General features: G+C 41.9%; 1 protein-coding gene across 2 annotated transcripts; it reads left to right on the top strand.

The window, feature by feature from the left end:
* The first annotated feature begins 3,114 nt into the window (after positions 1-3,114).
* On the top strand, positions 3,115-15,638 carry LOC106585345 (TOG array regulator of axonemal microtubules protein 2-like). Of its 2 annotated transcripts, XM_082964300.1 has the most exons (6): positions 3,115-3,284; positions 3,436-3,671; positions 10,693-10,851; positions 11,432-12,547; positions 12,709-12,841; positions 13,150-15,638. In XM_082964300.1, the coding sequence occupies exons 1-3, from the start codon at positions 3,138-3,140 to the stop codon at positions 10,739-10,741; spliced, it is 432 nt and encodes a 143-aa protein (XP_082820426.1). In that variant the 5' UTR covers positions 3,115-3,137; the 3' UTR covers positions 10,742-10,851; positions 11,432-12,547; positions 12,709-12,841; positions 13,150-15,638. The 2 variants fall into 2 exon arrangements, with proteins under 2 accessions (XP_082820426.1, XP_082820435.1); XM_082964309.1 differs by lacking the exons at positions 12,709-12,841; positions 13,150-15,638 and having other exon boundaries at positions 11,432-11,529; positions 11,883-12,701.
* The last annotated feature ends 10,292 nt before the right edge of the window (positions 15,639-25,930 follow it).

Here is a 25,930-nt window from a genome sequence, read left to right as displayed (position 1 = left end):
CTTGGGCGAGTAGCTGTGGGGGGTGCAGTGCTGTTGACTGCAGTAGCCAGGTGGAAAGCATGGCCAGCCGTAGAAAAATGCTTATTGAAATTCTCAATTATAGTGTGTTTATCGGTGGTGACAGAGTTTCCTATCCTCAGTGCAGTGGGCAGTTGGGAGGAGGTGTTCTTTACAATGTCCCAGAACTTTTTTGAATTTGTGTTGCAGGAAGCAAATTTCTGCTGAGGATGATCAGCTGTCCATCCTGTCTCCCTGTTGCGCTGTCTTAGGCGTCTCACAGTACGGACATTTACATTTATTACCCTGGCCACATCTGCAGTCCTCATGCCTCCTTGCAGCATGCCTAAGACATGTTCACGCAGATGAGCAAGGACCATGAGCATCTTTTTTTGGTGTTTTTCAGAGTCAGTAGAAAGGCCTGTTTAGTGTCCTAAGTTTTCATAACTGTGACCTTAATTGCTTACCGTCTGTAAGCTGTTAGTGTCTTAATGACCGTTCCACAGGTGCATGTTCAATAATTGTTTATGGTTCATTGAACAAGCATGGGAAACAGTGTTTAAATCCTTCACAATGAAGATCTGTGAAGTTACATGGATTTTTACGAATTATCTGTGAAAGACAGGGTCCTAAAAAATGGATGTTTCCTTTTTTGCTTAGTTTATATATATATAAATGTGTATATAGTATTTACAAATTTGTCACATATTTATGATTTTATATGGGAATCAAAAAGTTTGATGAATGTTCACCATGTGCTGATGTGCTCAGCACTGTCAACAGACCCCATTATGACATCACAATGTAACGTAACCCTTGCCATGATATCATTGCTGGTTCCATCTGACAAGCAAAATATAATTTCCACTCTTTTCATGATAGATCTCTCACAGAGATAGGTTAAGTTCTTATTTTGATAGTGTTAATATTTATCATCAATGGCTTATCGAAGAAGAAAATCAAGTGAGTTTGACAAACTCCAGAAAGAGAACTCTCAGATGAAGAGCGTCATCAAACACTTGAGGAAGCAAAAGTTTTCAAGTTTTATAAGGCTCATCAGTTTTTCAAAAATATCACTGTGTTTATTTTATGGTTTCATAGACATACAGTAGGCCTACATGCATAACATCTTTAGCTTAAAAGCTTTATATGACACACTGTGGAAACTATTTTGACTACTTCACTTCTGCTATTCATTTCATACTATACCATTGTGATCCAGGGCTATCAGGAGAGCTACCCAATCCCAGAGGGCCATCGTGGCTTCATCAGTGATGCCAAACTTCTGCAGATGCTGAGAGAGAGGCCATGGAAGCAAAGCAAAGAAAGATAAGTGCTATCCATGAGAATTATGTCCGGACTACTCTCATCGGGGTTGGCAGCACCTTCGCGCACCACTTCGTCCCCTCTATTCAGTGCATTCCGCGGCCGAAAACTCCACCGAGGCCTTTGCCCCGAAGGCTTGAACACATAGCTCTGTCCCCACTGAAGAACGTAGTGGGGGTGGACGGAGCCGAAGTTGGACCCGGATCTCACTCTCTGGAGTCCATCCAGGTAAATAAGTCATTCAGCAGCAGTAGCGTGCGGCCTGTTCCCGTCCCTCCCACTGGAGCTCCCTCCAAGAGGGGCAAGAAGAAGGGCAGGCGGGGAGTCAAAGCCCTGAAAGTCCAGTCGGACCATGGCTGTCCTGACAACAATGGACCCATTGACCTGATGGAGGAGGTGAGGGACATCGAGGCTCACCTGAAGGAGGAGGCCTGGAAGGTAGGATGGACTTTGAATTTATTGTAAATGTGAAAATTTGCAGTTCAGAATTATACTTGGATTGATAAATTGCCAAAACAGATAGTGGTTCCATGTCTTAAAGTCAAATCAAACTTTATTTGTAACATGCGCCAAACACAACAAGTGTAGACCTTACCTTGAAATCAACAGTGCAGTTCAAGAAGAGTTAAGAAAATATTTACCAAATAAACTAATGTAAACAATAATAATAAAAAAAGTAACACAATGACATAACAATAACGAGGCTATATACAGGGGGCATCGGTACCGAGTCAGTGTGCGGGGCTACAGGTTAGTTGAGGGGGTACAGTGTGTAGGGGTACAGGTTAGAAAGGATGCTCTCTTTGACAGCATGATAGAGTAGATCCTAGAATACAGGATCTCTCTGTGTATTAGTTTATGTATATACTAGTTCTATATGCATTTCTTTGATGGGAGCATTCTTTTCTGGTCTACGCCAAAGGTGGTACATGAGGTGAAGGCCATGAGCAGGAGAAGTTCCCATGGGGGAAATAGCCACCAGCTCCTTGGGAAGCCTGAGCTCAGTGGATATGAACACCCCTGCGGAGCTCCGTGACTACTTGGATGTTGGGACCCCGGTCAAGTCGCGTGACAGCCCACCCAGGCCTGCTCCCCCTCCTACCAAGCCCAGGAGCAAACTGCCTCGGCCTATAAGGTTCCTTAGCCTGCCAAAGGCTGCCACCGGCTCAGGTCAGTCCCTCTCACGTACTCACACTAATGTAAATTAGACAGGGAGATGAAGCTAGGTAGATTGATAGAAAGACAGTAGGAAGGGAACGGACACAAATGGCTTTAGCCCAGGGCTAAGACATTTTTCCACACTTGCTTTGCCTGTTGCACAGTGAGATAACCTTTGCTCAAGGCTATTTAGACCCTGCTTCTGAGCAGGGTGAGCACCAACAAAAATGTGTGCTAAATTTAAAAGGATATATTACTAACTAAGATGTTCTAGTGTTAAAAGTACAAACCGATATGGAAATTAGTAAATACATAAATAAATACATACAGTTCACAGAGAGATAGATGTCTGCTGTCAACCCATAGACAAGAAGGCAGCCAGTGAGCCAAAGGGCCAAATAAAGAAAAGTCAAGACCAGGCCAGGTTGCAGCCCCTGTCCAACCCAGAGCAGGCCCTGACTAAGACCTTCAAGCTGCTCCACTCTGCCTCTGATGACTGGTGAGCATTCACTGTAGACAAGACCAATGGAGCTAGGCTAAAGGAAGCACAGTGTAGTGTCCTTGGAAATGTAGATTTGCTCCATAGAGCGTAGAAACTTCTGAAATTAAGAGACCAGAGTCCTAATTGATGAACATCATTATAATGTTTTTGGAAAATGTTGTCGAAATTGCTTACGTTTCTTACACTGAATTGCAGGGAGAAGAAGATTGAGGGCTTGACCTCTCTCCGTGTGATGGCTCAGAACCACATGGACATACTGATGCCTAAACTCCATGATATCTGCCTTGCCATTATAAATGAGGTAGCTGTATTCATTCACTGCCCTCTTCATTCATCTGCACAAATCTGCTACATTTGGAGAACAAGTCAAATTATTGTGTCATGTTTCTGATGTTCGTGGGTTGTACTGCTCAACATTAATAGCTGGTCCTGTGCATGTTATTATGATTCAGGTGAAGAACCTGCGCTCTGCAGTGTCCTGTGCTGCCATGGCCACACTGGGTGACATGTACGTCCACCTCCAGAGGGCCATGGACAGTGAGGTGGAGGGGACGGCACGCGTGCTGCTGCACAAAGCCAGCGAGGCCAACACCTTCATCCGGCAGGGCGCCAACTGTGCCCTGGGTCACATGGTGCAGAGCTGCACCCCTACCCGTGTCATGAATGCCCTGCTGGTCGGTGGGCTGAGGTAAAGAGGGAGAGGGGTCAATTAACACTCACTAAGGGGTAGATCCGGACTTCCACAAATGTTCACTTTGTCTCACATTGAAAGTTTGACTCGAGTGGAAGTTAGGATTCACTCCAAACAGACCTGAACTTTCTGGTGCAAAATGGTCACTGCTCGCTTAGGTATACCACACATTAGATTAGATTCAACTTTATGGTCATTGAACAAGTACAAGTACAGTACAACGAAATGCAGTTAGCATCTGACCAGAAGTGCAAATAAAAGAGTGCAAAAAATGTACAAGTAAAACAATTAAGTACAATGTATGTTATTAAGTGGGATGTATAAATGTGCAATCAAGGCAAATGGCAAGTCTAAATGTGCAATGAAGGCAAGTATTAGGGCCGGGACAATGCCAGTATCGCAATATATTTTCAATGGCAAAAATGAAAACACAAAGCAGATCTCACTCTTTGGTCCTTTAAAAACCTGCTGTATTTAAAATATTGTGTGATATAGCTTGGAAAATAAGTGAATATTACTCAGGATGACAACATAATGACTATTTGTTTCCAACATTACGTCTGTTTTCCTAAAGAAGTTAAATCCGCTTCGTGTTTTGGATACTGGTATCGTCCCGGACCTAATTAGCAGTGGATGTATGTCATCTCAACACAAGAACATTTGTTAACACTTTATATGAAAGTGATGCTCCAGAGCAGGGCCGGCTTTAGCCTCTTGGGGAGGTTTGGTTGGGAGGCCCCCACACCAAGCGGGCCCCCAAAAATTATGGCACCCCTCTTGACGGCGGAGAGAAACATGTGCATATTAAAGTTAATTTCCTCTAATTCGACACTACAGTAAATGGTGACCCCGATGTGATATATCTTACAGATACTTTGGACTAAATTTGAGTTTATTCTATTCTATTGGGGCAGCAGGTAGCCTAGTGGTTAGCGCGTTGGACTTGTAACCAAAAGGTTGCAAGATCGAATCCACCAAGCTGACAAGGTAAAAATCTGTCGTTCTGCCCCTGAACAAGGCAGTTAACCCACAGTTCCTAGGCCGTCATTGAAAATAAGAGTTTGTTCTTAACTGACTTGCCTAGTTAAACAAATAAAATTATCATATATAATGAACATGTGGCCTATGTGAAGGCGAATATGCAAGCAATCTATATTTTTGAGTTATGGAAATCGCCTCGTATTAATGATTTGATCAAAACAGGCAAGAATGTTCTCACATTTGATTCGAATAGGGATGAAATTCTTTAGTGCTGGCAATATGCACTGAGTATACCAAACATAGGGGGGGCGGGGGGGGGGGGTCTGGTGAACACGTCAGGGTTCTATGGCCGCAGGCAGAACAGCAGAAACAGGGTCAGCAGCACGACCAGGTGGACTAGGGACGGGGACAGCCAGGAGTCGTCAGGCCAGATAGTCCTGAGGCATGGTCCTAGGGCTCAGGTCCTCCGAGAGGGGAGAGCGAGAAAGAAAGGAGAATTAGAGGGAGCATATATATATGATCACACAGGACACCAGATAAGACAGGAGAATTACACCGGATATAACAATATGACCCTAGCCCCCCGTTCAAAGGCACTTAAATATTGTCTTGCCCATTCACCCTCTGAATGGCACACATACACAATCCATGTCCATATTGTCTGTCACGACTTCCGCCGAGGTCGGTCCCTCTCCTTGTTCGGGCGGCGTTCGGCGGTCTACGTCACCGACCTTCTAGCCATTGCTGATCTACTTTTCATTTTCCATTTGTTTTGTCCTTGTCTTACACACCTGATTTCATTCCCCCAATTACTTGTTCATTATTTAACCCTCTGTTCCGCCATGTTTGTTTGTGAGTGATTGTTTGTAATACGGTCCGTTATTGTGGGCTCGAATTATTGCGTTGTATTTGTGAATATTTGAGTAAATTATGTTTATTACTCATATCTGCTGTCCTGCGCCTGACTCCTCTACACACAGGCAATATTACATTGTCTCAAAACTTAAAAATCCTTATTTAACCTGTCACCTCCCCTTCATTTATACTGATTGAAGTGGATTTAACAAGTGACATCAATAATTGGATTCACCTGGTCAGTCTGTCATGGAAAGAGAAGACGTTCTTAATGTTTTGTATACTCAGTGTATTGACATGCATAAGAATAAATACGAGAGAATGTTAATTCTAAAGCTTGCTGTGCTTTTACTCGGGAAAAACTAATAGCAACACAGCAAACTACTGATGAACTTCCCACAGGAAATCAGAGCGCAGCATAGAGCAATTGGAAGCAGAACTTCAAGCATATGAAAAAGAGCATGATCAGACTAGGTCATTTCTACATGATGCGCAGCGAGATTTGTTAGAACAGAGCACAAATAGGCTCCAAAGCGATAAGTCTGACTGAGATGCAGATAGCTGCAAAGTCAGTCCCACCTAGGGTGTGGCCATGCCAGAGTATGTGAGCGGAGTGGAGCTTGCCCTATTTGACTGGATCGTGGAGCAAGTTTCCCAGAGGCTGGAGCTTCGGCTTTCTCGCCCCCTTCAATTTCGCTCCAGTAGTGCTCCAGTAGCACTCATTTTACAAGCTCAGGGCATGCCCGGCCCAGCATGCATTTGTAGTCTACTTGTGTGCTGCTATAGCACCTTGCTTTAGCTACTGTCATCTAATATTCTAAATATCTTCATAAAGAAGCTGATAAAACACACAGGTGAAAAATCAAGGAGACTTACAAAGATGAGGAGGACCAAGAGCAAGAGAGGGAGTGCGGTTATGTAGTGTTCACAACTAAAGAATGAAAAGACAGGTATCCCGAAAGCATGTACTTACTACGTGTACATGCTAACAGAAAGGAACGAGGTGGGTAGCTAGCTAAGTGTGTCATTTTAGCGCATTATTTATGAACAAAAAATAATCTCTAAAAAGTTCAGTTAATTTTCCTTCTATTATCTACACAATAGGCCATCATTGATGGCATGCTAACTAACTCTATTACCTCTTTCAAGGAGCGTTCTGTTTTGATAGGGATATTTGACCTAAAATCCTTTAGGCCTACCTACAGAACAAAATAAAAATAACTACGCATCCCTGCCCAGCCTGGCATTAGTGGCCCAAACGGTGTTTAACATCCCAAGTGGCTCTGCAAGAGCTGAGAGTGTAACGGCTGTCTACGGAAGAAGTGGACCAAAATGCGGCGGAGTTAGGGTTCGTCATTTTTAAAGTCACGAACACTATGCAATTCACAAAACAACAAAACTGACAGCCAACACAGTCCTGTCAGGTGCAACAACTGTGACAAGAACAATTACCCACACAACGGAAACGTAGGCAACTTATGTGTGACTCCCAATCAACCACAACCCTCTACAGCTGTGCTTGATTGGAAGTCACACGGCCAAAATTAAATGAAACAATAAAACACTCACTCCCTTCTGCCACGTCCTGACCCAACTACACCCTCTACTGGTCAGGACGTGACAGAGAGGGTATTCTCTGCGGCTGGCCTGCTCTCCAGGCACAATCACATGAGCCTGAAGCTACAGACTCTGGCCAAACTCATGTTTCTAAAAATGAATTCAAAGGCACTGTAGATTGAGCCTAATGAGGCATTTTTCATTTAATTTGTATTTAATTCTAAGTTAGTCAATCAGCATGTATGTGCAATTTATAGACTATAACGATTTAATACAACAAAATGTTGTTTAAATGCTGAGCTTACACGGAACCCAAACTGGCTGCGCGCGTGCGCCATAGTGTTGACAGTACCAAAATACAACAACTCATTTACAAAAAACACTGCAGCACAAACAAGTTACAACGTGAAATCGCCTCTATCCCATTCATACCTTAGAGGACCAAACTACATCTCCCATAATGCAACGCCCGTACTGCTTAGCTACCCAGTCTGCATCACAGAAAGGCATGCTAGCTATCAACAGGAGCACTTTTAGCACTCTGTAAACTATATTAATAACAACAATAAAACTCTGAAAGTTACATGTTTCTATAGTCTCACATTCCCTTATAACAATATCTACAGCATTAACCTTGGGATGTTTTATTTATTTCACGTTATGGACTTCTACAAAGGAGTAATCTGCAAGACACACCTTTCTCAGTGTTTTCTCGGACTGAGGAGAACGGCAGCTACGGGTAGTACCAGGGTGTTAGTAGGTGACGCATGCACCCAGATGAAATAAAATACATTTAATGAAATAAAACCCGAAGATGTTAACATCATTCAGCTACTGTAACTGCCTACCTAACATCAACAGGCAGCACCAGTAGCGCAACAATTAAAAATAGACACCAAAAGTAAAGTTCCTGGCGATCAAAGCGATCTGACTCCCCCCTTCTGTCTGAACTTGGAATATTCCTGTTCGCGGGCTTTGGCCCTCAACCTGGTTGTTCTGTTCTGCGTTGTGTACTATTCTAATAATTTGAAGTTTGATGGAATAACCATTTTAACTCTACTACAAATACATTTCGTATTAGGCTACATGTCTGACTCCTGTCCTATTTAGAGTGTTTATATGCTGTTTAATACGACATGTAGCCTATTTGAAATTGTGAGTGCTTCTTACAGTCACCTTTTCCTGTTTACTTACATCATTCAAATCATATGGTTTGGTTTCAATATTTCAAAACCAAATGGTAGGTTATACACCACGGCTTTCAGCCAATCAGCATTCAGGGCTCGAACCACCCGGTTTATAATTACAATTATCTCACCAATTATCATCACCACTCTGGGTAGCAGAGTTTACATCTCTAGGTCTGATATCTGATTGGAAGTTCACTTTTATAGTAGCATATTGGTCAACAACTCACATTGTTTTATTCTAACAACTCAGAGGCTTTTAAAAGAGTCAGAATCATTGTCTCTCTTTTTCTTTGTTCCTGACCTGCGCTAGTGAGATACGCTCTCTCTCTCTCCACCCCAGCGACTCTTGGGCATGGCTTTTCAGGCTATGACTTCTCTCTCTCTCCCTCTCTGATCATGCATAAGGTATTGCATTGTAATGTTTGTTAATGCCTTGTATATGATTTCATAATGTTAAATACCTTTCCACTCTCAGTCCAATTCTTGCTAGTCAATGTCAACTCATTGCCTAATGCTTGCTTGCATATTTTAAGTATCTTTATAGTGTAAAAGATAAACATTTTAATGCATAAATAGTTATATATCAAATACTACCACACTACAAAGTCAATCAATTTATTAAACACCATCACAAATATTCAAATGTTTTCATTTAGGCAGGTCTTAAGAAACATTTGTCACGTCCTGACCAGTAAAGGGGTTATTTGTTATTGTAGTTTGGTCAGGACGTGGCAGGAGGTGTTTGTTTTATGTGGTTCGGGGTTTGTTGGGCTATGTTCCTATGTAAGAGGGGTGTTTGTTTAGAGTGTTTCGGGGTGTGTTGGGTTATGTTCTTGTCAGTTTATTTCTATGTTAGTTTTAGTCTTTCTATTTCTATGTTTAGTTAATGGGGTTGACCTTCAATTGGAAGCAGATCGCTCCTCGTTGCTTCTGATTGAAGGTCCTATGTATAGGGGTAGTTTTTGTAATGGGATTGGTGGGTAGTTGTCTCCTGTTTTGTGTCTGTGCACCTGACAGGACTGTAGTGTCATTCGTTGTTTTGTATACGTGTTTCTTTAGTTTTTTCCTTCTTTTCAATAAATAAAGCAGATGAGTATACACGTTCCCGCTGCACCTTGGTCCAATCCTTACGACGTCCGTTACAACATTATGATATTAAACCTCTACGGGATCAGTCTCCCCCCCCGCGGGATGGTTGAGCTAACGTAGGCCAATGTGATTAGCATGAGGTTGTACATAACAGAAACATTTCCCAGGACATATATGGGCAGAAAGCTTAAATTCTTGTTAATCTAACTGCACTGTCCAATTTACAGTAGGTATTACAGTGAAAGAATACCAATCTATTTGTTTGAGAAGAGTGCACAAGGTATTGATAAACCAATTAGGCACATTTGGGCAGTCTTGATACAACATTTGTACAGAGATACATTGGATCAGTCTAAAACATTGCACTGACACTGCTGCCATCTAGTGGCCATAATCGAAATTGCCCCTGGGCTGGAATAATACCTTATGGCCTTTCTCTTGCATTTCAAAGATGATGGTATAAAAAAACACAAAAAAACGTTTACCAGATCTAATTTGTTATATTGTCCTACATTCATTTAACATTTCCACAAACTTCAAAGTGTTTCCTTTCACATGGTATCAAGAATATGCATATCCTTGCTTCAGGTCCTGAGCTACAGGCAGTTAGAATTGGGTATGTCATTTTTGGTGAAAATTGAAGGGTCCGATCCTTAAGAGGTTCTTTCAAAATAACATAATAGCATATTTTGAGTTTAATTATGTTACTGTGGTTAGTTAGCCAAAGCTCGACTTCAAGTTCAGTCTGCCATCAAGTCGAAACGGTCCTATGGCAATATGTTTTCACCGTGGTGAAGGAAAAGGGATATTGCTTGAAAACGTATCTCAATCCGGGATGGAAGGTATGCTGTACTCCTAATCTTCTCATTATCCAAGCCTCGAAATCGAGAAGATTGAAATACTGCTAGTTTTTAATTAACTGCCTTTTTCATCAGCATGCTAGGTTATTCCACAACACTTCCGGCAGCAACTCACCCCAACTCTAGATGTCACATTTTAATGGAATCACATTTTTTTCTTATGTCTTATACTTCCGTGTGTTGTGTACTTCTTATTTTACAACAAAATCATGAACAAATCATTTAAAATATTGTTTATAAATGTGTAAATAACAATTTATAGATTTCTTATTGACATTTACAAATGTAGGAATAATGATTAATAAATGTTAAGCAAACTCTTCACAAACAGTTTATAAATGGTACATTAAGGGACCTTAATATAAAGTCTTACCGAACATTTTGATCCATCGATGAGACTTCATCAATACATTCCATTATCATTCGTCTCCTAACTCATGTATCTCTATGACATGTAACTGATGTGCTCTGTTTTTCCTTCCTCAGCCACCGTAACGCTGCGGTGAGGAGCTGCACAGCTCAGCACCTCGAGTGACTGGCTGAGGTCATGGGGATGGCTCGTCTCCTGTCGGGGAAGAAAGACCTCACTGACCGTTTCTTGATTGCCGTCAGTAAACTGGCTGTGGACCCTGCACAGGAAGTCAGGTGGGAAGTTCCTCCTGTAAAGTAGCTTGCTTAAACATAATGGCCGGCCTTAATTTAGGCCGTGATTCAATCCATGGCTCGCTATAGCACTAGATCGCCGACAATGCAGTTTTTAAAGGTAATTTACTCTTGAGTTGACATCTGCAGCGTTTACCACAAATACAAATTGAAATTGCCTTTAAAAGCCACATTGTCGGCTGTCTACAGCATCTATGCTAAAAGGGTGTCATGGATTGAATTGCGGATTTTAGGTATTCCAAAACAACCACAGGTTCTCTTGGAGGGGAATAGTATTGTAAACACAAATAAGTGCTACGTGGCATAGGAAAATCCGCTAAGATTTTCATAATAATGAACGGTTAAAACCCAGTTGTTAGATAGTTGAGATGATTTGTAGATCAGGTAATGCGGTGCATTACTCAAACCGACCCTCTTGCAAATTCTACCTAAAGTATGTCTTATTTTGATGGGATATTTTTTTCTCAGGTTGCCATCAATTGATTACTGTTTTTAATCACAGACAGCAGATATGATTTGATATGTTGCACGTTTAAGATGATATTAATATCTTTGTTCTCAGGCATCATGGTCGCAATATCTTGAGAAACGTGGCCACTAAAATGTGGGACAAATTCGCCGAGGAAAGAGCGAGAATCCTTGAGGGAGGTCATCTCAAAGGTTAACCTCAAAGAAAGGCACATTCTCTCTGGATGATTAGAAGAAGTATGACAAATGAGCTGATATGATTACAGAAATCCAATCCCACTGGGCACAGACATCAGTTCAATGTCTAGTTTTGATTTAAACTTGGGAAATCAACCAAAATGTGAAAACAACCAAAAATGTTGGTTAAAAGTTGGGTGAAAAAAAATCCAATTGTGTGTTCCACATTGATTCACCGTCATCACATAGCTTTTTTGTTGTTGTTGGAAAGAGGTGGAAATAACGTTTATTCAACCAGTTTTGGCCCAATGGGATGAATTTAATATACTGTAAGATTATACCTTTCTGTCTTTTCTCTTTTTCAACAGGAATATCTGAATAGTCCCCAACTTGACTATATATTTGTATCTAAATATTTGCACATTTCCCAACTTGACTATTAACCCCTCCAGTCCCCAAACTCCAATATTTTCGTTCATTCTAAGAAATTTGACACTATCATCCAAACCCCCATGTAAATGCATTTTTAAGCTGCATTGACTCCTTGTCCAAGTCCTAAATTCACTACAAGGCAATATGAACCATATTCAAAGCACTAAATGACCTTTCCTCGAAGCTCCTATCTGATCTACCAGCTCAATAGTGGTCTACTGAAACCATACTCACCATCTCAGGGGGTGCTCAGATCATCAACCACTGACCTCCACACATCCTCAAAACCAGCAGTCCTCTTTTGGAGGCAGATTGGTCAGTGCTCCTGTATGGCAGCAACATTGTGGATTTTCATCCAATACTTCTGGACTATGAGAACATTCTTTGGACAATAAAATTAGGTAAAATGGAAGCTGGCTACAGTCTCAGTTTTATCCTCCAAGACAGTGTGAGGATGTGTAACAACAATACCTGTGGTTTAACTTGATGATCAGGGCCAGATTACCGAATGGGCACGCAGGGCACCTGCCCTGTGGGCCCCGACCTCCAGGGAATATCATCATAACATCCAAAACTAAAAGTATAGTGGATGTATATTACAGTACGTGGATATTTTACAATTTGTGAGCTCGTTTCATAATTTGTAGCCATGTTTTATATAAATTTGTGCTCATTTGGTAGAAAGTCGTGAGCATTTAAAAAAAAATTGTGGGGATGTTTTATATCAATTTGCTTACTGGTGCTCTTCCATGCCGTCCCTAGGAGGGGTGCGTCACTTGAGTGACGCACTTGAGTGCGTCACTTGATCTTCCTGTCTGGGTTGGCGCCCCCCCCCCCCTTGGGTTGTGCCGTGGCGGAGATCTTTGTGGGCTATACTCGGCCCTGTCTCATGATGGTAAGTTGGTGGTTGAAGATATCCCTCTAGTGGTGTGGGGGCTGTGCTTTGGCAAAGTGGGTAGGGTTATATCCTGCCTGTTTGGCCCTGTCCGGTGTTATCATCGGAGTGGGCCACAGTGTCTCCCGACCTCTCTTGTCTCAGACTCCAGTATTTATGCTGCAGTAGTTTATGTGTCGGGGGGGCTAGGGTCAGTCTGTTATATCTGGAGTATTTCTCCTGTCTTATCCAGTGTCCTGTGTGAATTTAAGTATGCTCTCTCTACTTCTCTCTTTCTTTCTCTCTTTCTTTCTGTCTCTCTCTCGGAGGACCTGAGCCCTAGGACCATGCCTCAGGACTACCTGGCCTGATGACTCCTTGCTGTCCCCAGTGCACCTGGCTGTGCTGCTGCTCCAGTTTCAACTGTTCTGCCTACGGCTATGGAACCCTGACCTGTTCACCGGATGTGCTCCTTGTCCCAGACTTGCTGTTTTCAACTCTCTAGAGACAGCTGGAGCGGTAGAGATACTCTGAATGATCGGCTATGAAAAGCCAACTGACACTTTCTCCTGAGGTGCTGACCTGTTGCACCCTCGACAACCACTGTGATTATTATTATTTGACCCTGCTGGTCATCTATGAACATTTTGGCCATGTTCTGTTATAAACGCATTTTATAAAATGATTTGCATTTTAATGAGGGAAATAAGTATTTGACCCCTCTGCAAAACATGACTTAGTACTTGGTGGCAAAAACCTTGTTGGCAATCACAGAGGTCAGACGTTTCTTGTAGTTGGCCACCAGGTTTGCACACATCTCAGGAGGGATTTTGTCCCAGTCCTCTTTGCAGATCTTCTCCAAGTCATTAAGGTTTCGAGGCTGACGTTTGGCAACTCGAACCTTCAGCTCCCTCCACAGATTTTCTATGGGATTAAGGTTTGGAGACTGGCTAGGCCACTCCAGGACCTTAATGTGCTTCTTCTTGAGCCACTCCTTTGTTGCCTTGGCCATGTGTTTTGGGTCATTGTCATCCTGGAATACCCATCCACGACCCATTTTCAATGCCCTGGCTGAGGGATGGAGGTTCTCACCCAAGATTTGACGGTACATGGCCCCGTCCATCGTCCCTTTGATGCGGTGAAGTTGTCCAGTCACCTTAGCAGAAAAACACCCCCAAAGCATAATGTTTCCACCTCCATGTTTGACGGTGGGGATGGTGTTCTTGGGGTCATAGGCAGCATTCCTCCTCCTCCAAACACCGCGAGTTGAGGTGATGCCAAAGAGCTGGTGTAATCAATGTGTAATAAGAGAGTGTAATCAATGTGTAATAAGTACGGAAACAATTTATGAACATGTTAAATTATTATGTGACATGGAGTCATTATTCAGGTCCTGATTGGTCAAGAAGCTTATTTGACACGTCAAATAATGTTATTTGACGTGTATCTTTTTGACACGCCAAGACCCAAACGGTGTTCCATATGTACCGGGTTAGGCTATATGTGTTGTACACACACATCAATAATGTATTGATGAAAAAACATATTGAAGACATAGATATAGAGAGGTTTTCTTTTCTAAAATCTAACCACTCAAATTATTATTTACTCAAAGTATGTTTCCATGATTTATTCCCCCCCAAAAGATTATTGACTAAATCTAAATTCAATCTGAAGCACCGAAGATTCACTTTATAGGGCGATTGACAAAGGTACTGCATTCACGGTACACGCTACATATGTCGGCTCAATCAGAAATGTTATTTAAACGTGAACTACAACACAGATATTCTCAGTTACTGATTGAGTACAAAGTATGATGTCGTAATGTATACAAGGTGCCATTGAACAACACAAACCTCTACCTTTTCGACTGAACTAAACTCCATCTTCTCCCTCTATAAAGAGTATTTTGTATAGTCACCACCAGGGCTGGGGTCAATTCAGTGAATAATTGAATTCAAATCTCCCATCATTTATTATGAAGACTTTTCATTTTACTGAACTAACTGAATTAAAGTCAACCCTGATCACCAATACAGCTGTACAGTGGTAATTTGACAGGACTGAGAGAGAAAGCAAAACATACATGTAAGTTAGATAGTAACAACAATAAATCCAGTACTGTATAGTTACCGCTGTAGAAAAACAAAAATCTATGCCTTATAGATCCCAAAGTTGTGCAACTGACTGAAATATTTTTACATTGTTTCTACCTTTTTCAGGTAATTAACCTACCCGTTCTACCTCCAATGTTTTGACAGTGTATCTCTGATAGTTTCACTTTCGATTTTTCAGCTCAACTCAGTTTCCTTGCGTGACATCCATGAACATCATACCCAATGGAATCTCTTCAAACAATATCCCGTTTGCTTTAGAGATCACATTCACTTTCATTTTAAAGTGCTGTACACGGACTCCCTCATTATTGTATTCATGCTATTCCATATCGTAACGCTAACCCCATTCTCATTGCAAGACATGCCAGGCAATGTTGCCCTCTAGTGTTTTTTTGGAGATACAGCATGTATTATTTTATCATTCGTCATCACGGGTTGTGGTTAATTCCATTTCAATGCCAGTCAATTCAGAAACTAAACCAGATTCAAATGACACATGTTCCTCATTGGAATTTCAAGGTACTTCCTGAATTGACTGGAATTTAAATGGAATTGACCTCAAACCTGAGGTTCATCAACCAAAAGTATACTCAGCTGGAAAGAGAAAAACAGAGACAGGAAATTATTTGAGAAAAAAACACACAATGGAAGTAAATGTTATTGTCACTTTTCCTAATAAAAACATAATTGATGTGTGAGTATGTGTGTATATACAATATATATAATTCACTGACCAAAAATATAAACGTAACATCCAACAATTTTTAAGATTTTACTGAAATACAGTTCACATGAGCAAATCAGTCAATTGAAATAAATGCATTATGCCCTAATCTATGGATTTCCCATGACTGGGAATACAGATATGCATCTGTTGGTCACAGATACCTTAAAGGTAGGGGCATGGGTCAGAACACCAGTCAGTATCTGGTGTGACCACCATTTGCCTCATGCAGTGCAACACATTTCCTTCGCATAGAGTTAATCAGGCTGTTGATTGTGGCCTGTGGAATGTTTTCCCAGCCCCTTCATTGGTTGCGTGAAGTTGCCGGATATTGCCGGGAACTGGAACGCGCTGTCGTACATGTCAATCCAGAGCATCCCTAACATGCTCAATGGGTAACATGTTTGGTTAGTATGCAGGCCATGGAAGAACTGGGACATTTTCAGCTTCCAGGAATTGTGTACAGATCCGATGACATGGGCCTGTGCATTCATGCTGAAACATAAGGTGATGGCGGTGGATGAATGGCACAACAATGGGCCTCAGGATCTCGTCACGGTATCTCTGTGCATTCAAATTGCCAAAGATAAAATGCAATTGTGTTTGTTGTCTGTAGCTTATGCCTGCCCATACCATAACCCCACCGCCAAAATGGGGAACTCGCTGTCCACAGCAATGACATCACCAAACAGCTCGCTGTCTGCTATCTGCCCGGTGCAATTGAAACTGTGATTCATCCGTGAAGAGCAAACTTCTCCAGCGTGCCAGCGGCCATCGAAGGTGAGCATTTTCCCACTGAAGTCGGTTACGACGCCAAACTGCAGTTAGGTCAAGACCATGGTGAGGACGACGAGTTTGCTGATGAGCTTCCCTGAGATGGTTTCTGACAGTTTGTGCAGAAATTCTTCAATTGTGCAAATCCACAGTTTCATCAGCTGTCTGGGTGGCTGGTCTCAGATGATCCCGCTGGTGAAGTAAATGGATGTGGAGGTCCTGGGCTGGCATGGTTACACGTGGTCTGCGGTTGTGAGGCTTATTGGACGTACTGCGGTTTATGGTAGAGAAATTAACATTCTATTCTCTGGCAACAGCTTTGGTAGACACTCCAGCAGCCGCATGGCGAATTGACCGCTCCCTCAACATTTGAAAGATCTGTAGCATTGTGTTGTGTAACAAAACTGTACATTTTAGAGTAGCCTTTTATTGTCCCCAGCACAAGGTGCACCTGTGTAAGGATCATGGTGTTTAATCAGCTTCTTGATATGCCACAGCTGTCAGGTGGATCGATTATCTTGGCGAAGGAGAAATGCTCACTAACGAGGATGTAAACAAATGTGTGCACAAAATATGTATATACAGTTGAAGTCGGAGGTTTACATTCACTAAGGTTGGAGTCATTAAAACCCATTTTTCAACCACTCCACAAATGCCTTGTTAACAAACTATAGTTTTGGCAAGTCGGTTAGGACATCTACTTTGTGCATGACACAAGTAATTTTTCCAACAATTGTTTACAGACAGATTATTTCACTTATAATTCACTGTATCACAATTCCAATGGGTCAGAAGTTTACATACACTAAGTTGACTGTGCCTTTAAACAGGTTGGAAAATTCCAGAAAATGATGTCATGGCTTTAGAAGCTTCTGATAGGCTAATTGACAACATTTGAGTCAATTGGAGGTGTACCTGTGGATGTATTTCAAGGCCTATCTTCAAACTCAGTGCCTCTTTGCTTGACATCATGAGAAAATCAAAAGAAATCAGCCAAGACCTCAGAAATAAAATTGTAGACCTCCACAAGCCTGGTTCATCCTTGGGGGCAATTTCCAAATGCCTGAAGGTACCACGTTCATCTGTACAAACAATAGAACGCAAGTATAAACACCATGGGACCACGCAGCCGTCATTCCGCTCAGGAAGGAGATGTGTTCTGTCTCCTAGAGATGAACATATTTTGGCGCGAAAAGTGCAAATCAATCCCAGAACAACAGCAAAGGACCTTGTGAAGATGCTGGAGGAAACAGGTACAAAAGTATCGAAATCCACAGTAAAACGAGTCCTATATTGACATAACCTGAAAGGCCGCTCAGCAAGGAAGAAGCCACCGCTCCAAAACCGCCATAAAAAAAACAGACTCAGGTTTGCAACTGTACATGGGGACAAAGATCATACTTTTTGGAGAAATGTCCTCTGGTATGATGAAACAAAATCAGACCTGTTTGGCCATAATGGCCATCATTATGTTTGGAGGAAAAAGGGGGAGGCTTGCAAGCCGAAGAACACCATCCCAACCGTGAATCACAGGGGTGGCAGCATCATGTTGTGGGGGTGCTTTGCTACAGGAGGGACTGGTGCACTTCACAAAATAGATGGCATCATGAGGGAGGAATATTATGTGGATATATTAAAGCAAAATCTCAAAACATCAGTCAGGAAGTTAAAGCTTGGTCGCAAATGGGTCTTCCAAATGGAGAATGACCCCAAGGATACTTCCAAAGTTGTGGCAAAATGGCTTAAGGACAACAAAGGCAAGGTATTGGAGTGACCATCACAAATCCCTGACCTCAATCCTATAGAAAATGTGTGGGCAGGACTGAAAAAGCGTGTGCGTGCAAGAAGGCCTACAAACCTGATTCAGTTACACCAGCTCTGCCAACTTATCGTGGGAAGCTTTTGGAAGGCTACCCAAAACGTTTGACCCAAGTTAAACATTTTAAAGGCAATGCTACCAAATGCTAATTGAGTGTATGTAAACTTCTGACCCACTGGGAATGTGATGAAAGAAATACAAGCTGAAATAAATCATATGTGAACTTCTGACCCACTGGGAATGTGATGAAAGAAATACAAGCTGAAATAAATCAATCTCTCTTCTATTATAGTGACATTTCACATTCTTAAAATAAAGTGGTGATCCTAACTGACCTAAGACAGGGGATTTCTACTAAGATTAAATTTCAGGAATTGTGAAAAACTGAGTTGAAATGTATTTGGCTAAGGTGTATGTAAACTTCCGAATTCAACTGTATACGGTATATATATATATATATATATATATATATATATATATATATAGATAAACTCAGCAAAAAAAGAAACGTCCTCTCATTGTCAACTGCATTTATTTACACTTAACATGTGTAAATATTTGTATGAACATAACAAGATTCAGCAGCTGAGACAAACTGAACCAGTTCCACAGAAATGTGACTAACAGAAAGGGAATAATGTGTCCCTGAACAAAGGGGGGGTCAAAATCAAAAGTAACAGTCAGTATCTGGTGTTGCCACCAACTGCGTTAAGTACTGCAGTGCATCTCCTCCTCATGGACTGCACCAGATTTGCCAGTTCTTGCTGTGAGATGTTACCCCACTCTTCCACCAAGGCACCTGCAAGTTCCCGGACATTTCTGGGGGGATTGGCCCTAGCTCTCACACTCCGATCCAACAGGTCCCAGACGTGCTCAATGGGATTGAGATCCGGGCTCTTCGCTGACCATGGCAGAACACTGATATTCCTGTCTTGCAGGAAATCATGCACAGAACGAGCAGTATGGCTGGTGGCATTGTCATGCTGGAGGGTCATGTCAGGATGAGCCTGCAGGAGGTGTACCACATGAGGGAGGAGGATGTCTTCCCTGTAATACACAGCGTTGAGACTGCCTGCAATGACAACACCTCCAAATCGATCCCGCTTCAGAGTACAGGCCTCGGTGTAACCTTCATTCCTTCGACGATAAACGTGAATCCGACCATCACTCCTGGTGAGACAAAACCGCGTCTCGTCAGTGAAGAGCACTTTTTGGCAGTCCTGTCTGGTCCAGCGACGGTGGGTTTGTGCCCATAGGCAACGCTTTTGCCAGTGATGTCTGGTGAGGACCTGCCTTACAACAGGCCTACAAGCACTCAGTCCAGCCTCTCTCAGCCTATTGCGGACAGTCTGAGCACTGATGGAGGGATTGTGCGTTCCTGGTGTAACTCGGGCAGTTGTTGTTGCCATCCTGTACCTGTCCCGCAGACGTGATGTTTGGATGTACCGATCCTGTGCAGGTGTTGTTACACGTGGTCTGCCACTGCGAGGATTTTTAAATTTATTTTATTTTATTTCACCTTTATCCTCTCTAGGGTATGTGGGACGAAATCGTCCCACCTACTCAACAGCCAGTGGAATCCCGTGGCGCGATATTCAAATACCTTAGAAATGCTATTACTTAAATTTCTCAAACATATTACTATTTTACACCTTTTTAAAGACAAGACTCTCGTTAATCTAACCACACTGTCCGATTTCAAAAAGGCTTTACAACGAAAGCAAAACATTAGATTATGTCAGCAGAGTACCCAGCCAGAAATAATCAGACACCCATTTTTCAAGCTTGCATATAATGTCACATAAACCCAAACCACAGCTAAATGCAGCACTAACCTTTGATGATCTTCATCAGATGACACTCCTAGTACATTATGTTATACAATACATGCATGTTTTGTTCAATCAAGTTCATATTTATATAAAAAAACTGCTTTTTACATTAGCATGTGACGTTCAGAACTAGCATACCCACCGCAAACTTCCGGTTGAATTTACTAAATTACTCACGATAAACGTTCACAAAAAACATAACAATTATTTTAAGAATTATTGATACAGAACTCCTTTATGCAATCGCTATGTCCGATTTTAAAATAGCTTTTCGGCAAAGCACATTTTGCAATATTCTGAGTAGATAGCTCGCCATCACGGGCTAGCTATTTTGACACCCACCAAGTTTGGCACTCACCAAACTCAGATTTACTATAAGAAAAATTTGATTACCTTTGCTGTTCTTCGTCAGAATGCACTCCCAGGATTTCTACTTCAATAACAAATGTTGGTTTGGTTCAAAATAATCCATAGTTATGTTCAAATATCCTCTGTTTTGTTTGTGCGTTCAAGACACTATCCGAAGGGTAACGAAGGGTGACGCGCCGGCGCGTATCGTGACAAAAAAATTCGAAATATTCCATTACCGTACTTCGAAGCATGTCAAACGCTGTTTAAAATCCATTTTTATGCGATTTTTCTCGTAAAAAAGCGATAATATTCCAACCGGGAAAGCGTGTTTACGTTCAAAGAGAGAGAAAATAAAAACATGGGATCCCCTCGTGCACGAGCCTCAGTCTGATGGTCCTCTGATCGACCACTATCCAAAGGCGCTAAAGTTTTTCAGCCAGCGGCTGGAATTACATCATTCAGCTTTTTCCCGGGTTCTGAGAGCCTATGGGAGCCGTAGGAAGTGTCACGTTACAGCAAAGATCCTAAGTTTTCAATAAACAGAGCCAAGAAGCCCAAGGAATGGTCAGAGAGGGCACTTCCTGTACAGAATCTTCTCAGGTTTTTGCCTGCCATATGAGTTCTGTTATACTCACAGACACCATTCAAACAGTTTTAGAAACTTTAGGGTGTTTTCTATCCAAAGCCAATAATTATATGCATATTCTAGTTACTGGGCAGGAGTAGTAACCAGATTAAATCGGGTACGTTTTTTATCCGGCCGTGTCAATACTGCCCCCTACCCCCAACAGGTTAAGTATGCTCTCTCTAATTCTCGCTTTCTTTCTCTCTCTGGGAGAACCTGAGCCCTAGGACCATGCCTCAGGACTACCTGGCCTGATGACTCCTTGCTGTCCCCCGTCCACCTGGCTGTGCTGCTGCTCCAGTTTCAACTGTTCTGCCTGCGGCTATGGAACCCTGACCTGTTCACCGGACGTACTACCTGTCCCAGACCTGCTGTTTTCAACTCTCCAGAGACAGCAGGAGCGGTAGAGATACCCTGAATGATCGGCTATGAAAAGCCAACTGACATTTACTCCTGAGGTGCTGACCTGTTGCACCCTCGACAACCACTGTGATTATTATTATTTGACCCTGCTGGTCATCTATGAACATTTGAACATCTTGGCCATGTTCTGTTATAATCTCCACCCGGCACAGCCAGAAGAGGACTGGCCACCCCTCATAGCCTGGTTCCTCTCTAGGTTTCTTCCTAGGTTCTGGCCTTTCTAGGGAGTTGTTCCTAGCCACCGTGCTTCTACACCTGCATTGCTTGCTGTTTGGGGTTTTAGGCTGGGTTTCTATACAGCACTTTGAGATATCAGCTGATGTAAGAAGGGCTTTATAAATAAATTTGATTTGAAATTTGATTTGATATATGCTCCTTAAAACCATTGAGGAGATGGCACGTGGGTATATGCTCCTAAAAACCAATGAGGAGATGGAAGATGCAGGACTTGCCCGCCGTCCAGTGTTACAAATAGAACCAAATTCTATTTTAGCACCTGGCTAAGCAGATGCTCAGTGTGGGTGCAATGATTGAATAACATGTATGTGTACATGTTTTTTGCAACGCTTGCGCACGCGACACGTCTGGTCTGGTCAGCATGTTACAAAGATAGACAGGACTTCAGTCATGTCATACTGCAAAACACCACTAGATGCCGGACATACCATTTGCATAGATGGGAATAACCAAGAATTCATGTGAAATCCATTCATGAGAATATTTAAAGAAAGGGAAAGGGGGATAGCTAGTTAGAGCACAAGTGGAAAAGCGTAGTCACTGGTGGGGACAAAAATAATGTTTGCTTCTTTCCGCCACACATTACAACAGTGGTTGTTGTATTTTCTGTTCTGTTTGATTATCACAGGATTTGTGCTTTGTTGCCCTTGTTTACAGTGACCTAAATAATGCTTAAGTAAAAGATGGTGCCTCACAACCACGACCACCCAGAATTTATACCATTGGTTTCTACATCCAGCTTCTAATGGTGCATTTACATACAGGATTTACCCCAGTATTTTACCCATGGATCTGGTAGACCTGCTCTCATTTGGGGCCAAGGCAATGCTCTGTGTTCTTTTCAGCTGTTTTTTACATAACAATGGCTATCTGTGAACTTTAACACCTTCTCACAAAGCAACAGACTTGAATGATGCCGAGATTGTTGATGCCGTCACCATAAGTCTTTAGAGCTGACATTAACATAAAACCCTGGTCGAAACCCTGGAGTGTGGGTAAGTCTATATGGAAAAGTACCATTAGAGGGAGTCACATCCCAACATGTGATCCTGGATCCACAAATCTATCAGCAAGTGTCAAAATTTCTGCAAGATCTCACAGTCTCACATCAGAATTAGACATTCAACCATGTTTCTCAAAGTTCAAATTTCAAAGTTGTTCCAAACGTAAAATCTCAAAGTGTTTACGGTTAAATTTAGGGATTAACTCCGGATTTTAAGGTTAGGGTTAAGTTTAGGCATTAACTCTGAAATCTTAAGGTTAGGCATTAACTCCAAATGGTTAAGGTAAGGGGTAAGGTTTGGGATAGGCTTATAACAAAACTATCAAAACTGACTTTCTATCGCTGGATTCAACCATGAAACCTTTGGAGTCAGAGCCAGATGCTTATCCACATCCACAATGTCCTAGAAAAACCAAAACTTACTTAAAGGTAACAGCGCTCACTGTTGCCCCTGGTGGCCGGTTTCCACATCATATCCTGACATCCTCAGCCATGGATGGATGTCGAATACTGACTTGTATCACGGGTGATCTGCCTGCAAGACTCTGATTCCATTCCAGTCTGGCTCAGCTCAGCAAATGTAGCAATTGGACATTTGAAAACGTAGAAAATCCAATTCAATGATATTGTTGTTTCCTGAACTGAGTGAACTCATGAACTGCATTTGACTTAATTTTCAGAGTTAATTGAGTTGAAATGGAATGAAGGCCAACCCTGCTAACCATGGTCCTTCCCTGTAAAGCCTAGACCTTTCCCATCAAAACCCCAAGCCCCCATCCTTGTCTACAGTGCCTTCAGAAAGTATTCATACACCTTGACTTACTTCACATTTTGTTGTGTTACAGCCTGAATTCAAAATTGATTAAATATATGTTTTTCTCTCACCCAGCTACACACAGTACACCATAATGAAAAAGTGAAAACATATATTAAGAAATGTTTGCAAATGTATTGAATATTTAATACTGAAATATCTAATTTACATAAGTTTTCACACCCTTGAGCCAACACTTTGTACAAGCACCTTTGGCAGCGATTACAGCTGTGAGTCTTTCCACACCACGGTTTGTGCAACATTTGCCCATTATTCTTTTCAATATTCTTCAAGCTCTATACCAGGCAGTGCCAGAGGAAGGCCCTACAAATTGTCAAAGGCTCCAGCCACCCAAGTCATAGACTGTTCTCTCTGCTAATGCACAGCAAGCGGTCCCGGAGAGCCAAAAGGCTCCTTAACAGCTTCTACCCCTAAGCCATAGCACTGCTGAACAGTTAATCAAATGGTTACCCAGACTATTTGCATTGACACCCTTATTTTATTAATATTTGTTATTATTATCTGCATTGACTCTCTTGCACAGGCTCAATATACACTCACTGGACTCTAACCATACACTTACACTGACACTCCAAAACACACACACACAAAATAGCTTATGGACAACAAAGTCAAGGTGTTGGAGTGGCCATCACAAAGCCCTGATCTCAATCCTATAGAACATTTCTGGGCAGAACTGAAAAAGCTTGTGTGAGCAACGAGGCCTACAAACCTGACTCAGTTACGCCAGCTCTGTCAGGAGGAATGGGCCAAAATTCACCCAACTTATTGTGGAAGGCTACTCGAAACGTTTGACCCAAGTTAACTTCTCTAGGGCCAGTGGGACGATATCGTCCCACCTACGTAACAGCCAGTGGAATCCTGTGGCGCGTTATTCAAATACCTTAGAAATGCTATTACTTCAATTTCTCAAACATATGACTATTTTACAGCATTTTAAAGACAAGACTCTCGTTAATCTAACCACACTGTCCGATTTCAAAAAGGCTTTACAATGAAAACAAAACATTAGATTATGTCAGCAGAGTACCCAGCCAGAAATAATCAGACACCCATTTTTCAAGCTAGCATATAATGTCACATAAACCCAAACCACAGCTAAATGCAGCACTAACCTTTGATGATCTTCATCAGATGACACACCTAGGACATTATGTTATACAATACATGCATGTCTTGTTCAATCAAGTTCATATTTATATAAAAAAACAGCTTTTTACATTAGCATGTGACGTTCAGTACTAGCATACCCCCTGCAAACTTCCGGTGAATTTACTAAATTACTCACGATAAACGTTCACAAAAAACATAACAATTATTTTAAGAATTATAGATACAGAACTCCTCTATGCACTCGCTATGTCCGATTTTAAAATAGCTTTTCGGTGAAAGCACATTTTGCAATATTCTAAGTAGATAGCCCGGCATCACAGGGCTAGCTATTTAGACACCCACCAAGTTTAGCCCTCACCAAAGTCAGATTTACTATAAGAAAAATGTTATTACCTTTGCTGTTCTTCGTCAGAATGCACTCCCAGGACTTCTACTTCAATAACAAATGTTGGTTTGGTTCAAAATAATCCATAGTTATATTCAAATATCCTCTGTTTTGTTCGTGCGTTCAAGACACTATCCGAAGTGTAAAGAAGGGTGACGAGCACGATGCGTTTCGTGACAAAAAAATTCTAAATATTCCATTACCGTACTTCGAAGCATGTCAACCGCTGTTTAAAATCAATTTTTATGCCATTTTTCTCGTACAAAAGCGATAATATTCCGACCGGGAAAGCGTGTTTACGTTCAAAGAGAGAGAAAATAAAAACATGGGATCCCCTCGTGCACGAGCCTCAGTCTGATGGTCCTCTGATCGACCACTATCCAAAGGCGCTAAAGTTTTTTAGCCAGCGGCTGGAATTACATCATTCAGCTTTTTCCCAGGTTCTGAGAGCCTATGGGAGCCGTAGGAAGTGTCACGTTACAGCACAGATCCTAAGTTTTCAATAAACAGAGCCAAGAAGCCCAAGGAATGGTCAGAGAGGGCACTTCCTGTACAGAATCTTCTCAGGTTTTTGCCTGCCATATGAGTTCTGTTATACTCAGAGACACCATTCAAACAGTTTTAGAAACTTTAGGGTGTTTTCTATCCAAAGCCAATAATTATATGCATATTCTAGTTACTGGGCAGGAGTAGTAACCAGATTAAATCGGGTACGTTTTTTATCCGGCCGTGCAAATACTGCCCCCTATCCCCAACAGGTTAAACAATTTAAAGGCAATGCTACCAAATACTAATTGAGTGTATGTAAACTTCTGACCCACTGGGAATGTGATGAAAGATATAAAAGCTGAAATAAATCATTCTATCTA

The sequence above is a fragment of the Salmo salar genome, chromosome 02, assembly GCF_965601325.2.
Source record: "Salmo salar chromosome 02, fSalSal1, whole genome shotgun sequence".
Classification (NCBI taxonomy): domain Eukaryota; kingdom Metazoa; phylum Chordata; class Actinopteri; order Salmoniformes; family Salmonidae; genus Salmo; species Salmo salar.
This window is presented reverse-complemented; position numbering and strand designations above follow the sequence as displayed.

Bases quoted from the DNA above. Each gene is read 5' to 3' on its own strand.
- LOC106585345 (XM_082964300.1), top strand. From the start codon at position 3,138: ATGTTGTCGAAATTGCTTACGTTTCTTACACTGAATTGCAGGGAGAAG. The intron at 3,285-3,435 runs GTAGCTGTATTC...ATTATGATTCAG, and splicing joins GCCTTGCCATTATAAATGAG to GTGAAGAACCTGCGCTCTGC. The intron at 3,672-10,692 runs GTAAAGAGGGAG...TTCCTTCCTCAG, and splicing joins CTGCTGGTCGGTGGGCTGAG to CCACCGTAACGCTGCGGTGA.